The sequence below is a fragment of the Eleutherodactylus coqui genome, chromosome 11 (genome assembly GCF_035609145.1).
Source record: "Eleutherodactylus coqui strain aEleCoq1 chromosome 11, aEleCoq1.hap1, whole genome shotgun sequence".
NCBI lineage: Eukaryota > Metazoa > Chordata > Amphibia > Anura > Eleutherodactylidae > Eleutherodactylus > Eleutherodactylus coqui.
Window position 1 is genome coordinate 73765870 of NC_089847.1, and position 25266 is coordinate 73791135.

The window sequence follows — 25266 nt, forward strand, 5'->3', positions numbered from 1 at the left end:
GCAGCCATATTTCCATTGAAGTGCATTGAGAAAGCTGTAGCCCAGAATTTGTGAATAGGGGGTCATGTAATATTTGCATGAAGCTGGACACTGGCTCTGATTACTATTAAGATACATAAAGAATTTAAGCAGCACAGAATTTTGGACTTAAAAACGGCATGGTGTTAAAGGTAGGATATCCACATTAAGCTTGAATATGAACCTAAGGCTGCATGTCCACGGGCCATGATTTATCGCCAGCGGATCACGATACGTGAAGCTTTCCATAGTTTTGCTATGGAAAGCACAGCACCGGCGTCCATGAGCGGAGAATCATAGCAATTCTCTGCTCACAGGATCTAAATCGTGGCATGCCGCAGGATCTAAATTGCGATTTGCCGTGAATCTCCGTGGTGAGCCTATCTATTAGATAGGCTCACTGCAGAGACCTGACAGCGCTCTTCCCCCGCGGTGGAATATCGCTAGCGATATTCCGCCTCGGTCGTGGACAGGGGGCCTAAACTATTTCAGCGCATGAAAACTGGAAACAACTTATATATAAATGTAATTACACAATTGTCAGTAAACTATGTTCTCTCTAAAGGCAGAAGTTCTGCAGCACAAACATTGTGTAACTTAGAGCAAGAAGGAGCACAGTATGAGGACATTAGAGAATAGAATCATAGAAGATTGACAGCAGAAAAAGACCACATGAGCCATTTAGTCTGCCTTATGTTATTTCCTTTTTATTTTCCTCTTAGGATAGATGTATGTTTATCTCAGGCATGCACAAATTCACTTACTGCTCATTTTCCAGTATGTAATGTTACACTAAAAATTCAGAGAGCAAATATAACATACCTGGTGACTTTGTTCAGGTGCTTTCATAGAAATTTTCTGCGCACATTTCATAAATTTCTGTGCAAGCAAGGCTGATTGAAACTTGCTTTCATAAAAATCTCTTTTCATATATAAACCATACTGTTCAATAAGGTAAAGAACAACAAAACATACCAGCCAGCAAAATAGAAGCACCATTAAAGGGGTATTCTGGGACTTTAACTACTGATGACTTATCCTCAGGACAGGTCATCATCAGTTGACCAACGAGGACCCACTGCTTGGGATCCATGATGATCAGCTGATCATTCCACCTGCTATCAATGCAGCGAGCCAGACATCGTCATTGCTGGTCAGGGCCAAAAGTGTAATACCGGATGACGTAATGAGGATACAAAAGTGTAATAGGAGGCAGCGCCACCATTGATTTCAATGGGAGTGAAGCTGGCTATTACACTTCCAGGGCTAACCAGCGATGACATCTGGCCCACTGCACTGACAGCAGGCCAAATGATCAGCTGATTGGCGGGGATGCCAAGTGGCTGACCTACATCGTTTCCAAGGATGGGTCATCAGTAGTTATAGTCCCAGAATACCCCTTTAATATTCTACTATTTTAATATTTTTGGTATTGGCACTTAAAATGTAATCTTCTTTCACCTAGTAGCTGATAATTCATTTCAAGTTATAATGAGAGATCCACCATATTGTGAGAGCAGCGTAACCCAACCTTTTGGATCATGCTCCTCATACACCCTAACATGATAACTAGAGATGAGCGAGCGTACTCGGATAAGCACTACTCGCTCGAGTAATTGGCTTTATCCGAGTATCGCTGTGCTCGGGTCTAAAGATTCGGGTGCCGGCACGGAGCGGGGAGCTGCAGGGGAGAGCGGGGAGGAACGGAGGTAAGATCTTTCTCTCCTTCTCTCCCGCCCGCTCTCCCCTGCTCCCCGCTGCGACTCACCTGTCAGCCGCAGCGGCACCCGAATCTTTAGACCCGAGCACAGCGATACTCGGATAAAGCCAATTACTCGAGCGAGTAGTGCTTATCCGAGTACGCTCGCTCATCTCTAATGATAACCAAACAATCTAATTTCACAAACTAAATCACATTGAAGGGATTGTGCTGAATGTGATGCAAATAAATCCACAGGAAAAGGTATAACTTTATCATCAGTAGGGGTGCGACTGCTGGGACTCCACAAATCATGAGAATGAGTGCAAGTGCTCGGTAATCTTCCCACTAAAAAGGAATGGATATATATATATATATATATATATATATATATATATATATATATATATATATATGTATATATATATAGTGTCCAAGTTCATATGTAAGGAAAGCGGGGGGAAAACTAATTTAGGCATAAAATGCATACAAAATGCTGGACAAAACAGTGTAGCATGCTATGGTATTTTGTCCTGAAAAATGCCGGTTTGCATGACGAAAGTTGGGCAGACCCCTTATTAGTCAACGGTGTCCTTCTGGCGCCTCTCATGATGGAAGAGGAGGACTGAAAACTGAATGCAGATGTGAACCCAGCCTCACAGTGAATGTTTCATACGTGTTTTACAGATCTCATCATTCCTACAAGGTTCAGAAATCCAAAAATAAGGTTTAGCTAAAGTGATAGCATTCTCTGTCTACTGCAGTCAACTACATCAACACTTCTACAAATGTGACAGCTAAAATGTAAAGTTGTGAAAAATAAGGTTGAGTTGTGACTGTGTGATTGTCTTGTGTTTGGAGAGGAGCATTATGATTATCTTGGAAAGAGGTTTGGCCATTTCTGGAGCTTCACTTAGACTATTCCCATTGGGTTTGATGCTGCTCTTTTGCATGATGACCAAGCTTTACATAGCGAAGTGCAGTAGTACAATTTCGTAAGCAACATTCTTATATTTCCTCCTAAAGTTTGCTTTCCTGTTTTCTTGGTCTTCCGTTCTTATGTTTATGATACTTATTATCTTTAACCTGATTTCTATATTACCTCTCTTGCAATTTGTCTTATATTTGTACACTTTTTCTTTCCCTCATTATATTTTGTACTGTCTCTTCCACTAACCCCTTATCTTCATGCTTCATTTATCATTTCTTTAACTGGTTTACAATGATTATTGCACTATCGCATCTTAATACTTTCACTGTTTTATGCCTTCACTTCTTTCTCATAATTACTTCCTCCACATTCCTATTCCATGCTTTCTAGGGAAAGAAGAATATGCGGCTACATTCCGAGGAAACGAGTTCTTCTGTTATGACTTGTCCCACAGCCCAATCCAGAGCAGCGCAGATGAAATTACACTCTCCTTTAAAACCCTCCAGCGAAATGGATTGATGCTCCATACAGGAAAGTCTGCAGATTATGTCAACCTTTCTTTGAAGAGTGGTGCCGTCTGGTTGGTTATCAACCTTGGATCTGGAGCCTTTGAAGCCCTAGTGGAACCCGTCAACGGCAAGTTCAATGACAACAGCTGGCATGACGTCCGTGTCACAAGGAATCTGCGGCAGGTATGCATTCAAGATTTCTTACAATGGAATATGTTCCTTAGATACACATGTTGTCATAAAGTATACAATTCCAGACCTCTTAGGTTTCTTTCACTAATAAAAGGGTCAAATAACGCTTACTGTTACTTCCCCATTATGCTATAGGCAGCTCTTTCATCTTACATGTCGCCAGAGACGCAATTTGAAGATCCTGGCACAATGCAAAAATCTTTAAAAAGGGCTGTAAAACTATCACATGTGATTCATAATAATAGTCCCCTCATATGTGGAAAGGGATCTTTTGGGCCTTATCAGGCTCCAGAACAACTGCGACCTCTGCACCCCTGCATGTGGTAAACTCTAGATGTAATACAAAGGCCTCTTCAATGAGTAACCAGAAGATTTCAATTTTATAATTTGCCCGGTCTCCATAATGCCCTGCCATAATCTAGATAAGGTGTCATCTTTCATCACAAGATAAAAAGAGATCATAACATCAATCATTTATTTAGACGTTAATGAAGGAAAACTCCATTACAACTCCACCAGTAATTAGAATTTTTTTTAATAATGATAATGGCGTCCAATTTTAATATTACCTTTTAATTTTACGAGAATTTGCATGGCAAAAGCAGTGAATTAATTTGAACAGAACTTCCACATATCTGTTGTATGGCACAAATGCAAATTTCTAAGCATACAAGGCACAAAACGTCAGCACAACAGATGGGTTTAGATACTCAGAAATTCTATATAGCAGATGCATACAGTTATCATCACCATATATTGGAGCTCTTCAAAAACTGGTCAATATGTTAAAGCAAAATGGGATCACATACTTTTAAAATTAACAGGCCTTTTATTAATAGACTTATATCCTGCTTTGGTGAACATCCCAGATATTTACTAGGTTTCCGAATTATATTTTCACCCATGTCAAATTGATTGTATCTAGAATATTACATCATAGGCAGTTAATACAATAAGATATTAAAAACTCCTAAATATCCTGTGTCCAAGAATTTTCCACTTACGGTATGTAATTGAAAACTAATAGGGGAGTTGAGGTGAGGATGACAACTTTTTCATCTGGCTACTTCATATATTGTTATGGGAGAATGACACTTACAAATTTACAACAGACAATAAAAATCTTCAGAAGTTTCAAAATTTGAAAGTATGTGTTATCAGTAGAGTAAAACTGGCCATACACATTAACTTCATGTTAGCTTGACCTCCTATGTCTACTGATAGAAGAAACAAGGCATAATAGATTTTAACTGACCAAATCCTTTGTTCTGGGAGATAAATACTGTCAAAGTTTGTTTTGCAAGTATCTTACAGAATTGCTCTATCTATCTATCTATCTATCTATCTATCTATCTATCTATCTATCTATCTATCTATCTCCTATCTATCTATCTATCTATCTATCTATCTATCTCTTATCTATCTATCTATCTATCTACTTATCTATATCTATCTATCTATCTATCTGTCTATCTATTTATCTACTTATCTATCTATCTATCTACTTATCTATCCCTATCTATCTCTTATCTATCTATCTATCTATCTATCTATCTATCTATCTATCTATCTATCTATCTATCTATATATCTACTTATCTATCTATCTACTTATCTATCTCTATCTATCATCTATCTATCTCATATCTATCTATCTCATATCTATCTATCTATCTCTTCTATATGCTAGTATTCTTTTATAAAAGTGGTGTTGTTTTCATTACAATTATTATTTAATGCTTAAATTAAGACATCCTGGAATATTTATTGACAAGTAAATGTGCTAATTCACTAAAATTTATATTTTGACTACAGGTAAACATGGTGAGATTAAGTTTACATTTTGTTTCTTTTATGTACGTTTTTTAGCCACTAAAAGTCTAAAATTGTATTTTTTACACACAAGAAGAATCAATCCCATAACCAATGCTCATGGAATTACATTCCATAGTGCAAACATTAGCAAGTTGTACATAAACGGTAGGGACCTTGTTTTCTCATGAAAGTTGGCCAAGTACATTAGATTAATTTTTGGTGAAGCTGCTGATTTTCTTGGGACTAGCTGTCCTCAGCTTCCCTCAATGGCAGATGTCAGGGAAAAGAATGATTGGGCTGTTGGATTTCAATATGCCTGATCTCTTTGTTCTCAATGATGATAAGGTGCTGGCAGAAGTAGCAGTGGCTTAAGGTCTATTTACACAGGATGAGCTGTCAGGCAAATGATGCTCAACACTTGTCCCTGTGATGCTCGCTTCTGTGCTGTTACACAGGAGCGAGTGTCGCTGGCATTGCTCACATTGCAGCCAGCATGGAGGCGGAGTGGGCTAGGAACCGTTCTCCCAGCCGTTCTCCAAGAATCCTTCAGCTGTTCAGTCTTTGCATGCAGAAAATTGAACAACTTGTCGTTCAGTGTAAGCAGACAGTCCTTTAGATGTGAATGACTCCCGCTTACACTGAATGACTCGTCGTTCAGTTTTCTGCATGCAAAGACTGAACAGCTGAAGGATTGTCATTTAGTCGCTGTATGCGTTTTCATGGGACGATTATCATTCAAATTCCCACGGGAGCGCAGGAATTTGAATGATTCTGCATGATAATCATCCTGTGTAAGAAGGCCATTACTCACTTCTCCCTGTTCAGAATGCTTCACTGAAAGTAGGGCAGTGCTAGAAGAGATACCTATCTAATGTATATGGCTAGCCTTAGCCTCACCCAACAGGATAAATGCTAAATAAACATAAGAAGAAAAAAATGTTGGTCAAAATCTTGAAAGAGTTCTCAACCATCTAGGGCATGAGCCCTATGAATAGCTAATGCTTAATAGCATTGTCAGACATTGATGACATACAGTATTAATAGGATATGTGATCAATAATCAATTTCCAATTGGTGGAGTCTAACTGCTATGACCTTTTTTGATTGCTAGAGCTATAATATTGGCACTGAGATAATATCATGCCAATTTTCTCAGAAGCCATGTGGTTGGCCATTGACTAGAAAGACTTAACCATGAGTTATGGAAAAGGCTGAGTGAACTGGCACAGCCCTTTCTTTTTAGCAATCAGTCATAGAGTATGGATTCCCACCACATAGAGACTGATGGGATATCCTACCAGCTGTTTTTGTTATCAATGTCTTTATGAGAGTCAACCTTTTAAGAGTCCTTTTATATGGGACCTATGTGCCCGACAGTTGTCCCAATGATTATTGCTCCTTTGCCATTCACTGAATAGAGGCAGAGTGTGACAAAAATTGCTTCTGCCCCCCCTCCTCCATTCAGAGTAAACGGGGAGTTGTTCAATTGTTGTTTTTATGCCTGCATAAACTGGACGATAAACGATAAGCAAACAAATTATAATTTATCATTCAGCTGCTGGCAGTGTTCACAATGAATGCTTATCGTTCAGTTTCATGCAATCCAGTGATAAGCTGAACGATAATCGTTTGGTGTAAAAGGGCCCCTAAGCATTAGCTGCTTTTAGGATTACTTACATTGATGGTTTAAGACTTATTCAACATTCTGCATAGATAACGAAGTGCAAAGATTTGCCCTCTATTATCAGGCATTTTCATAAGTTAATATTCCCTCTTTATCCCTTATCCTTGGTAAGAGGGAAGCATAGAGCAAGCTCCTTTGCACAGTCTACACTGAAACTTATTCAGCTTAAGGGCGCCCACCCACTGGCGTTTTTTTTTCCCTGCGAAATTCGCAGCATTTTTTTTCTGCAGGGGTCTATGGGACTTGTAATGTTAAAATCGCGATCGCGCAAAATCGCAATTTACCGCGAATCGCGGTAAATTGCGATTTTGCGCGATCGCGATTTTAACATTACAAGTCCCATAGACCCCTGCAGAGAAAAAAATGCTGCGAATTTCGCAGGGAAAAAAAACGCCAGTGGGTGGGCGCCCTAAGGCCCTTTTACACGGAACAATTATCGTTCAAAAAAACATCTTTCAAACAAGTGAAAATGAATGATAATTGTTGAGTGTAAACACAGCCAACGATCGAAAGGCCAATGATAAATCATTCACTTTTTGTTCGTTGTTCATTTTATACAGGCATAAAAATCATCGTTGGATCATTCACTTATCATTTGGTTTAAACAGCGCTCATTCAGTCCCTCTCATTCACTTATACAGTAAATGTGAACGACTGAACAATTACTCAATTCAAGGAGTACGAGCGAATGAGCTAACTCTGCCATCATTCGCTCCATTGCTCATTCAAACAATAATCATTTGGTGTAAACGGACCCTTAATCTGCTGTGTTGCTTTCTTCCAATCTTAACTAGATAACCAAAGTAACCCTGATACAGGAATTCAGCCCCCCTAGTGTTGTATCTCCTATAATATGAACCATTATGCTTCTGCAGAGTATTCTTTGACTTGTTTTGTTCCCTTGATGCAGCATTAAGGTGTATCAGACTTGGAAAACATGGCTGATTTGTTCATAAAGCAGCGCCACTCTTGCCTTGAGGCCGGGCCTAACATTGCAGCTTAACACAATTCAAGCCAAGCCGTGGACAAGAGTGGTGTTGCTCCTGGAAGAAAGCAGCCATGTTTTTATTTCTCACATTCAACCCTTATAAGTCCCAATAAATAGAATATCCCATTTCTATATGCTAGGAACTAATAGCGCAGATCCCTTCAGGTCCCAATGTTTGTATATCTTTGTTAGTTTTGCTTGTAACCTTTGCATATAAGGATATTGTAAATGTTTTAGTGCTTGAAAATAACGACTGCCTTTTCTTCTATATAGCCTGAACTATTTATGCCCTGAAATGGTGATATTTTAAGTATTATACAAAAAGATACAAGCAAAGACATCCATGGTCATTCACGTTTTACCCTTTTACCTGTCTTTTAGCCTTCCATTTTAAATATTTCTATATCTAGAACCTTTAGTCCTCATTCTTTTCGCTCCACTTTGCTCTGTCCTCAATTTTCTCACTTGCTCCCTCTTCCAATTTTTTTTTTTTTTTTAGATTATCCAGCTGGAATATAGAACTATCCTCCCTTTTTCTAACGCTAGCCTGTATTAGCTTAAAGTGGATAGGTGAATGATGGGGTGTGGGGAACCTGGAGGATGAAGGGAAGGGGGAGCTCTCCTTCCTTCTCCCCATTTGTATTATACCTTTTTTATTTTTTATTTTTTTTATTCTCTTTCCACTCGTGATAAAGCATGCAGGCATCGGACATGCTCTGGTAAACAAACTCCATTACCTGGTAGATATCACTCCAATTGTACCCCTGGGGTTTATTCCAGCTCCTGTCTTCTGTTCCGTTCACAGCTCAAATACCAAAAGTCCCTCAACCACTGTACCCTTTCACCTCCCACCCTCAAACTCTATTCTTTACAAAATCCTTATTACCTCTCTTGCAAAGAATATCATGATCTTGTTACTTTTATATATGATTTCACTTCCATGCTCTTCTATTATTTCCCTTATTTCTGTTATTTTCTTGTGTAATGTAAGCTCAAAATGCTTTAAATTCATTTTACTGTGTGATTCATCTTTCTGTTTATCATTCTTTTATACAAGTTGTAAGTTGTTACAAGGCAATAAGCTTATGCAAAGACATGATTTTTGTCGTCTTAACCAAAAAATCCCAAAAGCCATGTCTAAAATATCTATTTCCATCAATGCCATTTAGAGCATATAATGAAAAATAATATAAACCACATCTGTTAGGAAAAATCTAATAAAATTGCACCCCCTTCGTGGTATAACATCCAGATTAACCAGAGCGCCGCTGTGTTATATATCTGTATTCAGTACCTTTTGGAGACATTACATGCTTTTATGAACATAGAGAGCATTTGCTTACTATTTTCTACTAATAGTCATCGTGGGTGTCAGTGACTGATGGCAACCCACTGGTCATTTCAATATTAGGCTGAAATGTCTGTTGTATGAAGGTTTCTAGAAATAGGGTGTCCCCATGTGGTTAACATGATGTGTTGCAGATTGTATATGGAAACACTGAATCCAAGCTACTATACGACATACAGTACAAATGAGTGTATTGGTGGTGACACCGTGTGGTCTAGGACAGAGTTGCAGAGAAGCTTCATCACACTGATGCATTGTCAGGGTTTATGGTAATATTTAATAGTGCACACTATGTCATTGCTAGTTTTGGGTGTAATGCGGATTTTCTAGTCACTGGGAACTGCTGTAAACTGGCCATTTCTTGTATAGCCCGTGTAAGGTATGTGGGGGAAAGGCCAGTGCAGAGAGTTAGAAAGGGATATTTTGTGCATGCCTTGTGAATAGACATCATAGCAATATATGTACAGGAATGGAGTCTGCCAGTAGTGGATCCAAGCGAGCACTTGGAAGGCTGCAATTATGACCAGGGGCTTGAGTGACATCATGTGGTGATTTTGCATAGTGTAATTGCATGGAAATAGCAGCACACAGAGATATCCCAAGTGTATGGCGCAGTTAGGCAAAATGTATTTCACCATAGGGCTCTATGTTCATTTTGAGTAGACTTTTTATTGTTTCGTTCATCCATGTATCATTTTGTATATTTTTAGTTTCCACTGTCCTGCTTCCCTTTCTCCGCTGCTCTTCCTTCTCGTTCTTCTCCTCTTTCTCAGTAACCTCACTGACTCATGCACATACTCTCCCAGCATTAAACACTGCTTACAGTATTACTGGATGGGCTGATGTTGGAGGGTGGGTCTCTCATGGCAGCCTTTTATGTGGGGTGTGGGACCGCAGGTAAACAGTGGGTCTCTCTTTATACTCCGATTATCATGCAGGTGTTTTGCACTGACCCCTACAGGTATCCTTTTTGAGCCCAACCTCTCTTTTGCCATTTCTTTATAGGCTGCCATTATAGATTACCCTCCTTCTTAGACAATGCATGTTATAAGTGGGAGGGGGCTGTAACAATGCATGATGCGACAGAAGCCATTGCCTTCACATTAACCCCTCCTCTAACCTCACTAACATAGCCCTTGTCCTCCCCACATGCTCTAATATATCCTTTTTTCTTCTCTATTATTCATTCTGGCCATTGAAAGATAACATTTCACCATCTTGTTTCTTTGCTGCATCTTAACAAGCCATACAGTCATCTTCTCCAGAATCTTTCATTCTTCTGTCACCTTTTCACTTTTTTTAATTTGTACTTTTACTAGCAGCGAATTACATATTTCACATTCATATAGTTTCTTATTCTGTAGTAGCATTCTCATTAGATCTTTCCTTTCAAATCTCTCTACCTGTCTCTTTCACACTCATTTGTACTGTTCAAAATGCTCCTGGCCGATGTTTTTCAACCAGCATGGGGCTTCAGCATGCAACGAATGGACCTTCCCTTACCTCCATTAACTTCATTAACTGCATGTCTGACAATTTAATACCTCCCTGGCCACAGATGCGTTGTCTGCTTGTTCATGGAGGTATTAATTGCATGATCCTACCCCCCTCCTGCATGTCCCCTCTCTTGTGATCTGTGACATGTTTAACTTAAGGTTTGATTACTAATAAACTGAAATCTAATTAATGACTTGTTTACTAATCAACATTTTTGTGTCTGGTCTGTTCCTCTGAGGGGGTCCACTAACTTCTCACTAATACTATACATCTCTCCCTGTACCTCCCTAACTATCACCCCCGTCCTTTTACCGCAAAGCTTCTCCCCTTCCTAACTCTAACCTGTAACCGTAATCCTTTCCAATTATGGGGAGACTTTGGAAGGACACTGTGCTGGTGTATACATCTTTATTAATATGGGTTTTGTTCCTATATCATCACAAGGAAATTGGATTGCAGCTACGGTGGCTACATCTATTTGGCAGCTATTTCTCATTGTCAATATTAAAGTAAATATATGACCTAATCCTTTATTACATTCCTAAATATCTATATATTTAGTCTGATAAAAGCAGAGCAGATGTAATTATCAGGACTAATTCAATTAAGTAATATTATTTCTGCCTAAGAAGCGTTAAAGGGATATTTTTGTTTCAGCAAATAAAGATTCTTTTTTTTATACAATTAAAGGGATTGTCTGGGGAGGCATACTTATCTGAATGCAGTCTGGGTCCAGTGGTCCGCCACCTCCATTTCCAGCCTGGTTTGGACACTGGGTTTGTGGTATAGAGCTGCCTCCTCCCTCCTGGGGTCATTGGTGTCACTGCCAGGTGCTGGCTAACTGGCACATTTCAATAACTACCCATGAAAGAGAAGGGGGCTCGCTTAAGGTACACTTACATAGGCCCATCGCAAAGAGCACCAATCAACATAGCATGTCAGACAGCGCTCGTTCAGTGCTGTTTACACATGACGGGTGATCAATTCTGGGGACAAACTATTATACGATTGTTCATCTCAGTAGAGCTATCATTGGTTGCCTGTACATCTCCCGGTAGAAATATAGACCCGCAGCCGACCAATGGGCATATTTATCAGCCAATGAATGAGTGTTTGCTGATGTCATTCGCAAATTCTGAAGGGCCAATTACTGGGGAAATGAACGTTCGTGCCTGAAAAGCGTTCCGTGTAAATGGGCCTTTAGTCATTGAAATGACTCAGTCAGCCAGCCCCTCACGATGACTTCAGCAAAAGGGAGGCAGTGGTATATGATCCAGCATTGGAACTGGGCCAGAAGTGGAGGTACTGACACAGCTGGACTCGGACTGCATTCAGGTAAGTTTGCGTCAAGTTACTTATCAACTCCCCAAGATTTTCAAGATCTCTGCTTGCCATCATTAAATTCATGGTTTACTTCCAGTGAATGAATATTTGTCCTGGTCATGTGATGAGCATATAGGAGCATGACTTGTTATAGTGCAATTATTAATGTTGCATTTTGAAACTAATTGTGCATCTCTGCGTCCCTCATATTACATGACTAAGACAGATTTTAATCCACTGGAGCTAAATAGTGAAGGTTTCTGAGCAGAGATCATGAAGACCAAGACATTCTTACGGAAAATGTATTGGAATATTAGCCAACTTTTCTTTAGAGAAAAAAGATTATTTTCTGCAACAGTAATACTCCTTTTAGTAAACCGCTACTGAAATATTGTATGATTGGTGTGATGCTTGAGAGTCAGGATTGATAAGTACTATTAAAAGTCCAATGTCTACATTGTAATCATTGATATACTATTTACATATGGTGTATTATTGCAGATAAAATATATATTTTATGGCTATGTGTAGGTGTTTTTTGAACTCTATAATCTATAGTTACTATCCCTTCACATAAAAAAGAAAAATCTTGCCAGCGCATGAACCACGTGATACTGCTTACAGACCAAATAATAGTCTGATGCAGAGGCGTAACTTAAAGCTTCTGGTCCCCACTGCAAAATTTGTAGGGTGCCCAAATATAATGCTTTATTCATAGTACTGGGCTCCCTAAGGCTGGAGAAGAGAGGCCTTATGGGCCCCTATAGACTCCTGGGCCTGGGTGCAATCGCGTCCTCTGCACCCCCTATAGTTACACCCCTGGTCTGATGATTATTTCGCTGTCAGGCTTCCCCATTAAAATGCACTTTTTTATCTTGGTGGAAAAAAATTGATTGGAAATAGTTTTAGAGGAGGTTGTAGCGCCTATACATTTTAGGTTCTTGGGCCACTGTTACAAAGTTAGTAGCATTTCTAGATAAGATGCTAATGCCTGTGGGCAGCATAGGGCTGTCCATAAATAGGTAATGCCCATAGTAAAGAAGAGATTAGCAGTGATACAGCAAGATTTTTGCCTTGTGGATTTCTCTGCGTCTAGAAAACTCCTATTAAATCTCCATTTCCCAGAGAAGTGCAGACTGCTGGACACTTGTTCTTAAAACACAAAGATGTTTGGGATGTGGTTTGAGTAAATATAGTAAAGCATGCCAATGAAACTCATTTAGGCTGGAGACTTTCACATGCTTCCCCTGTTATTACTGTAGGACAATACAAAGTCAAACAGAAATATGCCGTGTTAAGGAGGAAGTAGTAGATACATTCAAGAAGAAATGTAGAAACACTAAACATATTGTTTTATAGTGAAGGATGTCTTAGAAGTCACACCTGGTCTGTGAACTTTCCAGATGTTCTGTTATCCATGTGGTGGAAAAGGCTTTAAAAGTTATTTTTATGCATTTACGAACTGCAGGGAAATATATCATTTAGTTAACACCAGAGAGTGTAATACAACACTGCTAAATGTAGATAATTAGGATTATGCACAAAGGCTGCCATGATACAGTCATAACACCTAATTAGTGGCCAACATGAGGTGACGTTAGTGACTTAAAGGGGACCTGTCACTTCCGAATAACACCATAAACTAAGTTATGGTAGTTTTCATGGAGGCGACAGGGAGTTGTGGGATGTCTTTATTATACTCACCGGCTCCCCCGTTTCCGTCTTGTACCTGGTGAAGTCCACATGTGGTCTGTAGATCTGCCTTTTTTCAGACCATTGGCAGTCTGTCAAACTGCTGTCCAATCTCTGTGGACAGTGGCCATTGCATGTCCTATTCTCATGTGTGTCAGAAGAGAACACACTGTGATTTTTTTTTCACATGGACCATCAGTCTGTGTGAAAATTCACACATGTGAATTGACTTATGGGCTATAATAGATCTGTGTGCTGTCCATGAAATACACGGACAGCACAGGGATGGGAAATATGGAGACATGAATGGGTCCTTAAAATTGATGGCATATCATTAGGAAAAGCAAGTAATATTGGGTCTACTTCTCAGCACCCTTATCAGCTGTTTGAAGGGACCACAGTGCTCATGTGTGCACCATATCCCCTTCATTGTTTAGCCGGCACTGTACCTTTAGTAGCAGGGGTACCTGATATTACAGCTTAGTGCCATTCACTTGAATGTGATGAAGATGCAAAACCAGCCGCAACTGCTACTAAAGTACAGAGCTGTGCCTAGTAAACAATGAAGCATAGGTGGCTGTGTCTGGTATTGTACTTTACTACAGCTTTGACCCATTAAAGTGAATGGGAGTTAGCTTTAATACCAGGCACAGCTGCTACTAAAAGTATGGCTCTTTGGTTGGCAATTAAAGAAGGGGATGTAGCATCACTCACCAAAGTCTTCCAGTTCCTACAAACAACTAATCAGTGGGGGTTCCGAGGGTTAATACCAAACTAATTTTATATTGATGCCTTATCCTAAAATATCGGATAACTGCACACATTTGTACAGTTACTTGCACTGGAAAAGTATGATTAAATTGACAACTATGTGTTAGTTTTACCTTGTCAGTGGGGCGTTTCTATACACAATCTGATGTATGCCAAACAACCCCCCATCCCCCAGATATTTGATATAATCAAAACCATAATGAGCCACAGTATAAATATAAAACATAATTTTAGGTCTCATCAGTAAGGCAAAAAAGGAATATAATTTAAATGCTAACATATGTGTAGTCTAAAGGGATGAATGTAGAAAGTGCATACGCTCTTGAGAAAAACTAAGTACACTTTCTTTGAATTCTCTGGCTTTACATATCAGGACATAATGGAAACAAATCTTGTTCTAGGTCCTAAAATTAAGGAAATACAACCTCCCATTAACAAGATATGAAAAAAATTACACTCTGTCATTATTCATTTACAAAAACTAGGCCAAAATGCAGAAGCAGTGCATCAGAAATCAAGTACACCCTCATTGTTTTCATAGGAATTAAGAGGGCAAGTAGCAGCCAGGTGCTACTAATCATGTGTCTTTGATTACCTGATTATCAGCAAGTCTGACTACCACTATAAAAATCAGTAGTTTTGGCAGTTTGCTGGTCTGGAGCATTCACGCATGTGTTAACACAATGCCAAGGAGGAAAGACACCATCAATGGTCTTAAAGAAGCAATTGTTGCTGCTTATCAATCTGATAAGGGTTATAATTGCCATTTCCAAATAATTTGGAGTCCATCTTTCTACTGTGAAAAATATTTTTCACAAGTGAAAAACATTCAAAACAGTTGACAGTCTTCCCAGGAGTAGACATCCCAGCAAATTCACGCTAAGGTTAGACCATGCAATGCTCAGAGAAATTGCAAAAAAACCTAAGAGCTATACCTCAAACTCTAAAGGCCTCAAATATCAGTTTAGATGTTCAAGTTCATGACAGTACAATTAGCAAAGGACTGAACAAGTCTGGCTTGTTTAGAAGGATTGACAGGAGAAAGCCTCTTCTTTCTAAAAAGAGCCTGGATAAAGCTTGCAAAGTTGCATCTGAAAAAAACACAAGGCTTCTAGAACAATGTCCTTTGGAAAGATGACACTAAAGTGGAGATGTCTGGCCATAATGCTTAGCACCATCTTTGGTGAAAACCAATCACAGCATAAACATATACCAACTTTATGGGGGCGGTGATTTGGGCTGGTTATGCAGCCACAGGACCTAAACACCTTCCGGACAATGAACTCCTCTGCATATCAAAGTATTCTGGAGGCCATCTATCTAAAAGCTAAATCTTAGACAAAATTGGGTCATGCAACAGGACTATGCTCTCAAGCACACCAGTAAATCTACATCAGAATGGCTGAAAAAGAAAAGAATCAAGGTGTTGCAATGGCGCAGTCAGAGTCCAGACATCAACCTAATTGAAATGTTGGACTGAAGCAACGTTGTAAAAAAGAGTGGGTCCAAACAATGTTTGAGACTGATAAAGTCATACATAAAATGATTACATCAAATTATTGTTGCTAAGGGAGGCATGGCTTGACTGTCAAAGTGAATGGTTACCTGAGTGCAGAGGTCTTGTAACACCAGGGCCTAATAGCGACTCTACAGCAGTAAAAACCATAGCTACATGGGTTTTACTGACTGCCTACACATCCAGGATGGCCGAAGATGGGTAAGCAGTCGTCCACCAGACTGGAGAAGATTATCAATTTCTATTTTCCCGGTCCCCAAAGCGAGACCAAGATGGCACAGCCAGAAGCCCACGGAGAAGCTCTCCAGCATGGAACGCTCACCCGAGCATGCATATTCTCCAGAGCAGTGATGAAACAGCAACTCTATTCCTTCGGACAATGAGGCTTTTAAATGATGGACATTTTGATGACATCCCTGTAGCTGACACTTCTGTTACTGCCGCCTCCATGAAATCTATGCTGAAGGTTTTGTAAATCTCTCTACAATCTAACTTTGCTAAACTTATCCAACCTGTAAATGCAGCTACTGAGACGGAAAACAGAATTAATACTGGAGACCAAAATGGCAGAATTTGCATTATCGCATATTAACATTATTGATGCGCATTATACTTTGGAATGAGAGCTAGACCAACTCAGAGCCAAGGTGGTTGACTTAGAAGAAAGGTCATGTCGCAATAATGTTCCATTTCGAGGGATCCCAGAAATTGTGTCTGCCTCTGAACTGAGGCACTATCTGCAAAATCTTATTAAAACATTGCTGCCGGAGTGCTCTTTGCAGGATCTCATAATAGGGTGCATAGACTTCCTCACCCCAAGCATCTGACTGATGCTCGTGTCCACTTCTTCCATATAAAAGAGAAACTACTGGAGGCTGCCAGGAAAACAAGCCCATTACCAGTGTCATATCAATGGTGGACAAATATCTGTCAGGGATGATTTAGTGACTCCTGCACTGAGCAGGGGCTTGGACCAGATGACCCTGGATGTCCCTTCCAACTTTACCATTCTATGATTCTGTGATTCAACTATTGTCTCTATATAGCGACTTATCAGCAGCAGCTCTAGCACAGAGGCAACAGCTACTTCCTGTTACCACAGTGCTTAGGGATAACAAAATTCCACATGAATGGGGATTTTCTGTATGTCATCTGATTACCAACAACACCACTGATTTTGTCATCAAATCCTTGGAAGATGGAATCAATCTTTTATGATAATGGAACTTAACTGTTTCCCTTCCTACTAAAGATTCTAAGTTGCCTACCCAACAACTGTGAAGACAATGACACTTGGTGAAACCTGGTAAACATATCTGCCATTAATTGACAAGCCTGCCCTGCTGGTGTGTAATAATGGAAAATTAAACAATTGGATACAGCTAAGGACTTCAGCTCCAACACATATGTCTCAGCTCTGGAAGAGATGCTACATTTCCTTTTTCATTCACAGCAATGTGAAAGACTGTTTGCTGTTGTTGTACTTTTCTAGTTTCTTTTCTCTTTTCTTCTTGTTCTTGTATACCAGGTACATCCATCAGCCCACTTGGCATAGGACAGACACTTCCAGGATAGCAACTCTGCACAACTTTGATTGCATGAAACGCTACGTAAATATGCTCTATTTACTTATTGTTAATCATAGTGATTTGTGTAGTATCACGAAATGTTAAAGAGCTAAACAGCCCCCAAAACTGGGCATTTATGTGGGAAAATAACAAAAAATGTTATCCCCATATATTTTCTGTGTACAGAGGACACATATAGTTCGAAAAGGAGTTTTTTGTATAAAACATCCAAAGTACCCTGCAATATTTCAGACTAACTTTACTTTCAAGACCAGAGGAGTTTTAATTGTAATAAAAAGTTTGATAGCATTTCATTTTATCGAAGAGAAAATAAGCACACAGGGTCGGTATGTCATAATAGTCTGCTCTATATATTGCATACAGGACAGTGCATGCAGATGCCGGGGGGGGGGGGCAGAGGACAGTGGTCACAGACTACACTGCCGCCGCTGGACTGGAGCTGCAGGCGGGGTAGAATTCCTGTCAGGTTTGATGCATGGCTGGCGGGCCACATAAAATAAGGCAGCTGGACAGATTTGTCCCGTGGGCCTTGTGTTTCATATGTGTGATCTACATATTACCTCAATTTATGCTCCAAATGAAAAGTAAAGAAGTTTTACCCATAAGATTTTATGAATCCTTTCTAAATACAAACAAGGCAAACTTCTTATTTGCTGGGATTTGAATGCAGTTTCAGATGCTGGCATATATGCAACTTCTAATTTACATAGGCATGTCCAATCCTTGGGGACATATGGTGGAAGGAGGAACTCTTTGATGTATGGCGAGCAATGCATAGTTCTGTGAAGGACTACTTCTATTCAAGTTCCACAATTATTACTTACGGATTAATATATTTATACTTGATAGGCACCAATTATTGCTCTCTCAGGAGTTGAAGATCGAGGCAATTACTTGGTCTGACCATGCTGCGATCTCCTTGATCCTGGCGGAACAATGTAGTGTACATATAGCAAAGCAACAATTTCCTGTTGTCTCAGCTAGAACATAAAAATATCAAGAAATTTGAAGGAATACTTGAATCTCAACACATTCCCCAATGTAAATTCCCATGGAATGGCCAAAAAGTGTACATAAGGGGCTCATTTATTAGGTTAGGGCATTATGTGAAAAAAGAAAGAATTAGCTGTTGGATAAAATTAAAGTCATTGGAGCACAAAATAAACTTTCACATCAAGGAGTTCTGACAGATTTCTTATTAAAAAATAAATACACAAAAATCCCAGATTTTACTTATGAATAATCCGAATATTTTATTTCACTATCTACAAAACAAACATCCCTTCAATTGGCAATCTGAAGGTATTAAATATCTGGGCATAACAATAACCACCTTACACAAAAACTTCTACCAATATAATTTTGAACCTGTGCTAAAGGTATTGGAAGACAAATCTCAAAGACAAATCTCAAAATCTAAATTTGAGATGTTGTGGTTGGGAAAAAAATGGCTGCCTTTAAAATGCTTTGGCTGCCAAAACTACTATTTAATACTCCTCCCATCGAATTACCAAGATGTTTCTTCGCAGCTATAAGTCGGAAATTATCTCAATTTGTATGGAAGCAACATAAACCTTGTCTAGCTGGCAAAATGCTTACAAAAGATAGATGGGCTTGGGCCTCCCAGATATCTATATGGCTACACATATCTCACCATTAGCCCCATGGTAGAGGTCTGAAACACAGAAATTCTAGATTCATATTGAGAATTATTTACCATCTCCTATGTTAACCAAATCCTTACTTGTAATCCCTTTGTGGAATTTATCTCTACCTCCCTACCTATCCTTTTTTACCTATATAATCTCTAAGGGTGTGGAAAATATATAATCAACATGCCAATCCCCAAGGTGTCCTCCCGAAGGAATATAATCCTTTTGGACTCATTCCAGCATGCTGTCCCCTATCTGAATATCTCTAGGTGGGCTTCATTAGGTTTCTCTACTCTTGCACAGTTATTACATAGAGAATCTCTCATACCATATGAACAGTTAACATCCCAATACCATCTGACTTCAGGGGATTACTATAAATACTTACAAATTCATCATTTCTTGGATACCCATAGACCCATTCAATATTTTGTGCTAATTAAAATACATTTAAAATATTCTCTAGGGATCCATACTTTACTGCATGATCGCACAAATTTCCAAAAAACACATGTAGTAAGGGAACAGGAGAGGGAATTAGCACAATAATTTAGTGATAAGGAGTGGAGACAAGCTACACATTTGACACATAAAGCTCTTAAATGTGGCTCACATTTGGAAACAATAATGAAAATTAAATTGCAATGATATTATACACTAGCCCATTTAGCTCAATTGTACCCTAATTGTGCGGCTGATTGTTAGAGGAATTGTGGTAGCAGAGGGACACTGCTTCATATACTGTGGAGCTGCCCTTTTCTTCGGCAGTATTGGGAATCTGTGTTTCAGCTCCTAACCTACTGGGTTGGATGTGTGGTCCTGAAGGTTCCATCTTTAGCATTGGTTCACAAACAATTCCATTGAAATATCGAATATTGAAGTGGGAAGTGCAGTGCTATCATTATCGAATCTTGTTATATTGAGACAATAGAAAAGTGTAGTCATCCCCAATTTTGGAGAAACGATTACTTCAATAAACCAAATATATAGTTAGAAGGAAATGCTTGATTGCAATACCTTAACAACCCTAAATTTTATCATGGAAAAGCCTGGACATCTAGTAGCCACTGTATAGCGGGATGATGGTTAATTCTTATTTTCACCACAAACTCATGTGCTATCCCTACCCAGCTGACAACTACTGAGAGATTTGATTGTAGCCATCTCTTTTTTGTTTACCTGAGAATACTTACTTACTACTTTCTCGTTGTTCTTAGGTTGATTGTTTATATATATCAACTACATTATTTAAATAATGTACAATTTATCTCATGGTAATTAAAGTGCTTTCATTGTATAACCTTTTGGACATGAAAGATAAATAATACCCAATTTCCTGTAACCTGATTTGAAAAGGAAAAAATTAAATAAAAAAAACATTGAAACAAACATTATTGCTGCTAAAGGTGGTTCTATAAGCTATTGATGTGTGGGTGTGCTTAATTTTTCACTCACTTCTTCTGCATTGTAACTTAGTTTTTGTTCAATAAATTAAGACATAGTGTAATCTGTCATGTATTGTTGCTCATCTGTGGTTAAATTTACCTAACTTTAAGACCTTTTAAAGGGCCATTTACACGAAGCGATGATCGCTCAAAAACATCTTAAAAGCGATTGTTTAAGCGATCATCATTGCGTCTAAACGCGCAGCCATCGTGCACTTTTCATGCACTGCTAGCTGATTGTTAAATTCCGGCCAACCTAAAAATCGTCCTTTGGCCTCATCAGTTCTCCATGGGTAGTGCATTGTTTCCCGTCGCAGAACAAAGGAACTGAAAGCAGATAAGAGCTCTTAACTGCATTCAGCTAAAGGCTTCATTTGCACACTAAACAGCTATTAAGTAGCTGAGTAGCTACTTAATAGTTTATGCAAAATGATCGCTCAAAGCTGTCACTCAAACTGTTGTTTGAGCGATCTTTAAGCGATCTTCGCTCTGTGTAAATGGACCTTTAGGAATAGATTTTTTTTAATATGGCTAGATGCGTAAAACCATGTACTTAGTTTTTCTCATGCCTGTATATGATCCACATACTAAATACAACTCATCCAGCAAAAACAAGGCTCCAAACTTCTTAATTCTCAAGGTATTAAAACATGTTTCAAAAAGTTCAGCTTTTCTCACCTGGCTAGATAATTTTGAAATTTTAGAAGTTGAGAAAAGATTAGCATGACAAGTAATCAAACCAAGAGAACAATCAGTGAGACAAAAGGAGTGGTGCCCTGCACTTAAGAGCTAAATGTAATACACCAAGTACATGGTTCTAGTTTTATCCAGGGGAACGACACCTTGTGTTGACTAGGAATATAAAAATAAAGCTGAGTGACCCAGCCAGTAACAGAAGCCAAGGTACAGCTATGAAGGACAGAGTGATGTAACAAGGATAGGTCGTAGAGGATGGAATGGAATGGAGATATCTGTGACGGGGTCACATTGTGTATTAGCCATGGACTGTGACTATGTGACATAGGCCTCTTTAAAGGGGTACATTTTCTATGCATCTTATGAGCAAGTGTAATCATTCAAGCAGTCAGCTCCACCAACCTTTACAGTATGGGAATGTGAGGATGTTACATGGGAAGCTGAAAGTGGTGGCTCGTTGGCTGAATGAAGAGTATAGAGTTTAGATACAACAATGAAAGGGGAAAGCAGCTAGTTTATCCTTCACTTGAATTTCAATAGAAATCGATATACTACGTATACTACGTATTCCAGACAATAAGACGCATCTGATCATACCATAAAGTCAAGATTAGAAGGGGGAAAAAAGTTTAGGCCACGTTCACTAAATATATACTTTCAACTAACCCTGATATGGTTGGTAATATTGCAGCCTATTGTTTGTCTGCTGCATTGTTTGTTGAGAGCATGAATTGAGTGTGATTATGTAAACTTTTCTCTCTTGATTTACTTTTGTCTCTCTCAATTAAAGCTGTAGATTGCAGGATGTAGTACAATAAGTCACTGCAGACAAACAAAAAGGCAACGTCCAGCACTCTACAACTATAAAAAACTTACTATTCTTCATTATTTCCTTCAGGTCTTCAAACAGAAAAATATCTGCTCAGAAAGTACTGACTTTGCTTATGTGTTTCAGCTGTCCCCCTCTCCTTGTGAAAGTATAGCCCCTTTTATACGGAATGAGAATCAAACGATTCTCGTTTGCCTGAGTGAACAAGCTGGTGACGTCATCGCCAGCTCATCCGTGCTCGGGCAGCATGTTAGGACTGTACGATTCTCATTGACATCCGTGCAGTTCTCGTCCACTAATCGTTCAATGTTTCACATTCCTATGCTGCATTATAGGTGTCTCAGCCGGCGCTAATTTTTATGCCAGCTGAAACAGAATGAGAACCTCACGATTCTCATTCATCGTTCAGCCGTTGGCTCTCGTTTAAACTGAATGATTATCGTTGAGTTTCATTTATCTGAACGATTTTCTAAATGCAAATCATTCCATATAAATGCAGCATAAGACTTGTACACCAGAGACAGGTGTCCTAACAGTTCCTATGTACTTATTCTTACTCTAAATCACTGGAGAGCAAGCTTTCAATGATAGTGATAAGCACGGTAAGTGTGATTCATATGAGCTATGCAACATCATTACCATTAGCAATGCCGTAATCATCAAATAGATAGCAAACTATAATAAAGATGCCAGTATCCACAGGCAAGTGAGCATTACAGTGAAGAGATCTCCCACCTCCTGACCCTTGAACAGGAAGATCAGCAACAACTCCTACTAAAATGTAGGAGAGTCATCCATTGTGACGAAGGCTGACAAGGATCTCTGTCTTACTGTTATCTTAGTAGTAATACTGTATATGCACAGCTTCATTCTGATAAAAAAAAATGTGTCCAATAGTCCAAACAAATTGATAGCAAGAAGTTTTATGAAGAAAAGGTAGCAGTCATTCTGTACAGCCTGTGCAGGTTGCATTTAAACCTCCTAATACATACAACCTGTACCTGATTTACATCTCATGAGTCTGTAGGCACAGATTGTCTAGCTTGTTAGACTCTCCCACCATGTAGACCTCACCATAAGTCATGTATGGCTTTAACATAGTTGTCTGTGCTTTAGAAGTAAATCAGAGCATTGTGGGGCCCTTCTCACAAAAAATAGCACCTCCTGCTGACTTCAACTGTATGTCTTCCCCCCCCCCCCATTCCACAGTATGATAAAGAGCTAAGTTACATGTAAATACACATAATACCGTATGAATACATACTGTTCAGTGCATGTATATGTTTAATCTCCAGTTAGGGCCATCCTCCTCCGCCCAAGGCTATCCTATAGTGCATTAAAGGCGGGTAGATTGGGGTCTGAGATAAAGAAAAAAAGCCATACTCACCTCTCCAATGGCCCAGCCCAACACCACCGCTCAATTCCCTGCCAATCTGATGCCTGAAGCAAATTCAGTGGTCAGATATCGTTTGTAGCTTAATTGACCACTCGGTCAATCGTTGGCCTCAGAGTTCACGTGCTGCCGATGCACAGCCTCCCTGATTGGCTGAGAGGTCCTGTGAGCAATGAATGGCATTTCTTAAAATAAATAAGTAGTAATACTATAATATGTTTCAGAAAACCCCTTTAAGGTAAATAGGGCCCTGCATTGTAACTGCACTACTTGATATTACCGGTGTTGTGCTTTGTATCTGTGTCAAAAAGTTTAACAGTGAACCATGAATGCAATTTGTGGCAAAAAAGAAAAAAGTTTTCATTATAGAGACACAAGTTGAGAATTCCTCACAGCTAGGAATAACATTATCGGTGATTACACTAGAGACTCTGTCCTGCTCAGTTCTTGTTTGTGAAAGACTGAACTGATGATAAAATTGATGGAAATATGCATCAGTTGTCAGCAGCTTTTTCCGCAGTTTTTATAGATCTGTTTTGAAAAGATGTAGTCCAAGGTATAACAAGTAAAGTAATAAATAAATGTGATGGATGGCATTAGTTGTCAACTGTCACAATTAGTTTTCATCTAAAGAAAGAAAATGTGCAGCATCCAGAGTGCAAATATTAACAAGTCCTTATTCTTCCAAGAATCACAACACCAACGTCTCGACCATAAGGTCTTTGTCAACCATACAAAAACACAAATGTGCCCCATATATATGGTAACCCAAAGGCACTAAACATCCAAACCATTCCCAGTGAAAAGCTGGGAGTACTTACACCATCACAGCTCAGCCTTCATTCCTGCATTAATACTAAGACCTTATGGTCAAAACGTTGCTGCTGTGGTTCTTGGAAGAATAAGGACCTGTTAATATTTGCACCCCGGATTCTGTTACATTTTCTTTCTATGATTCCAGATTGGATCCATGAATTGTGGTTCCAGGTAATTGCATGTGTTGCCCCACTATTGTAGTGGACAGTAGAGATGAGCGAGCGTACTCGCTAAGGCAAACTACTTGAGTGAGTACTGCCTTATGCGAGTACCTGCCCGCTCGTCTCAAAAGATTCGGGTGCCGGCGGGGGAGAGCGGTGAGTTGCGGAAGCGAGCAGGGGAGAGCCGGGGGGGGGAGAGAGTGAGAGAGAGATGTCCCTCCCTGTTCCTCCCGGCTCTCCCACGCTGCTCACCGCCTCCCGCCGGCAGCCGAATCTTTAGAGACGAGCGGCAGGTACTCGCATAAGGCACTACTTGCTCGAGTAGTTTGCCTTAGGCCTCATGTCCATGGGCAAAAGAAGAATTAAAATCCGCAGCGGATTTTAACTCTTCTCCCGCCCGCGGATCCGCACCCCATAGGGATGCATTGACCACCCACAGGTAGATAAATACCCGCGGATGGTCAATAAAAGTGAAAAAATGGAGCATGTAAAAAAACATGACATGCTCCATTTTCATGCGGGTCTCCCGCAGGCTTCTATTGAAGCCTATGAAAGCTGTCCGGGCACGTCTTCTCTTCCTCACGGCCGGATCTTCTTGCTTTGGCTCGGCGGATGTGCCCGGCGCATGCGCGCGGCACGCCACCGGCGTGCCGAGTACATCCGCCGGCCGAAGAAAGAAGATCCGGCTGTGAGGAAGAGAAGA

General features: G+C 39.6%; 1 protein-coding gene across 10 annotated transcripts in view; it reads left to right on the forward strand.

Moving 5' to 3' along the window:
• Positions 1 to 25266, forward strand: part of NRXN2 (neurexin 2) — a 693278-nt gene that overhangs the window by 112892 nt on the left and 555120 nt on the right. For 6 of the 10 annotated variants that reach the window (XM_066582620.1, XM_066582626.1, XM_066582613.1 and 3 more), the window contains one exon: positions 3039 to 3340. In XM_066582620.1, coding sequence (XP_066438717.1) covers positions 3039 to 3340 — 302 coding nt within the window. Of the gene's footprint in view, positions 1 to 3038; positions 3341 to 8530; positions 8555 to 25266 lie in introns of all 10 variants that reach the window. The other 4 variants (XM_066582621.1, XM_066582619.1, XM_066582612.1 and 1 more) reach the window with 1 other exon arrangement.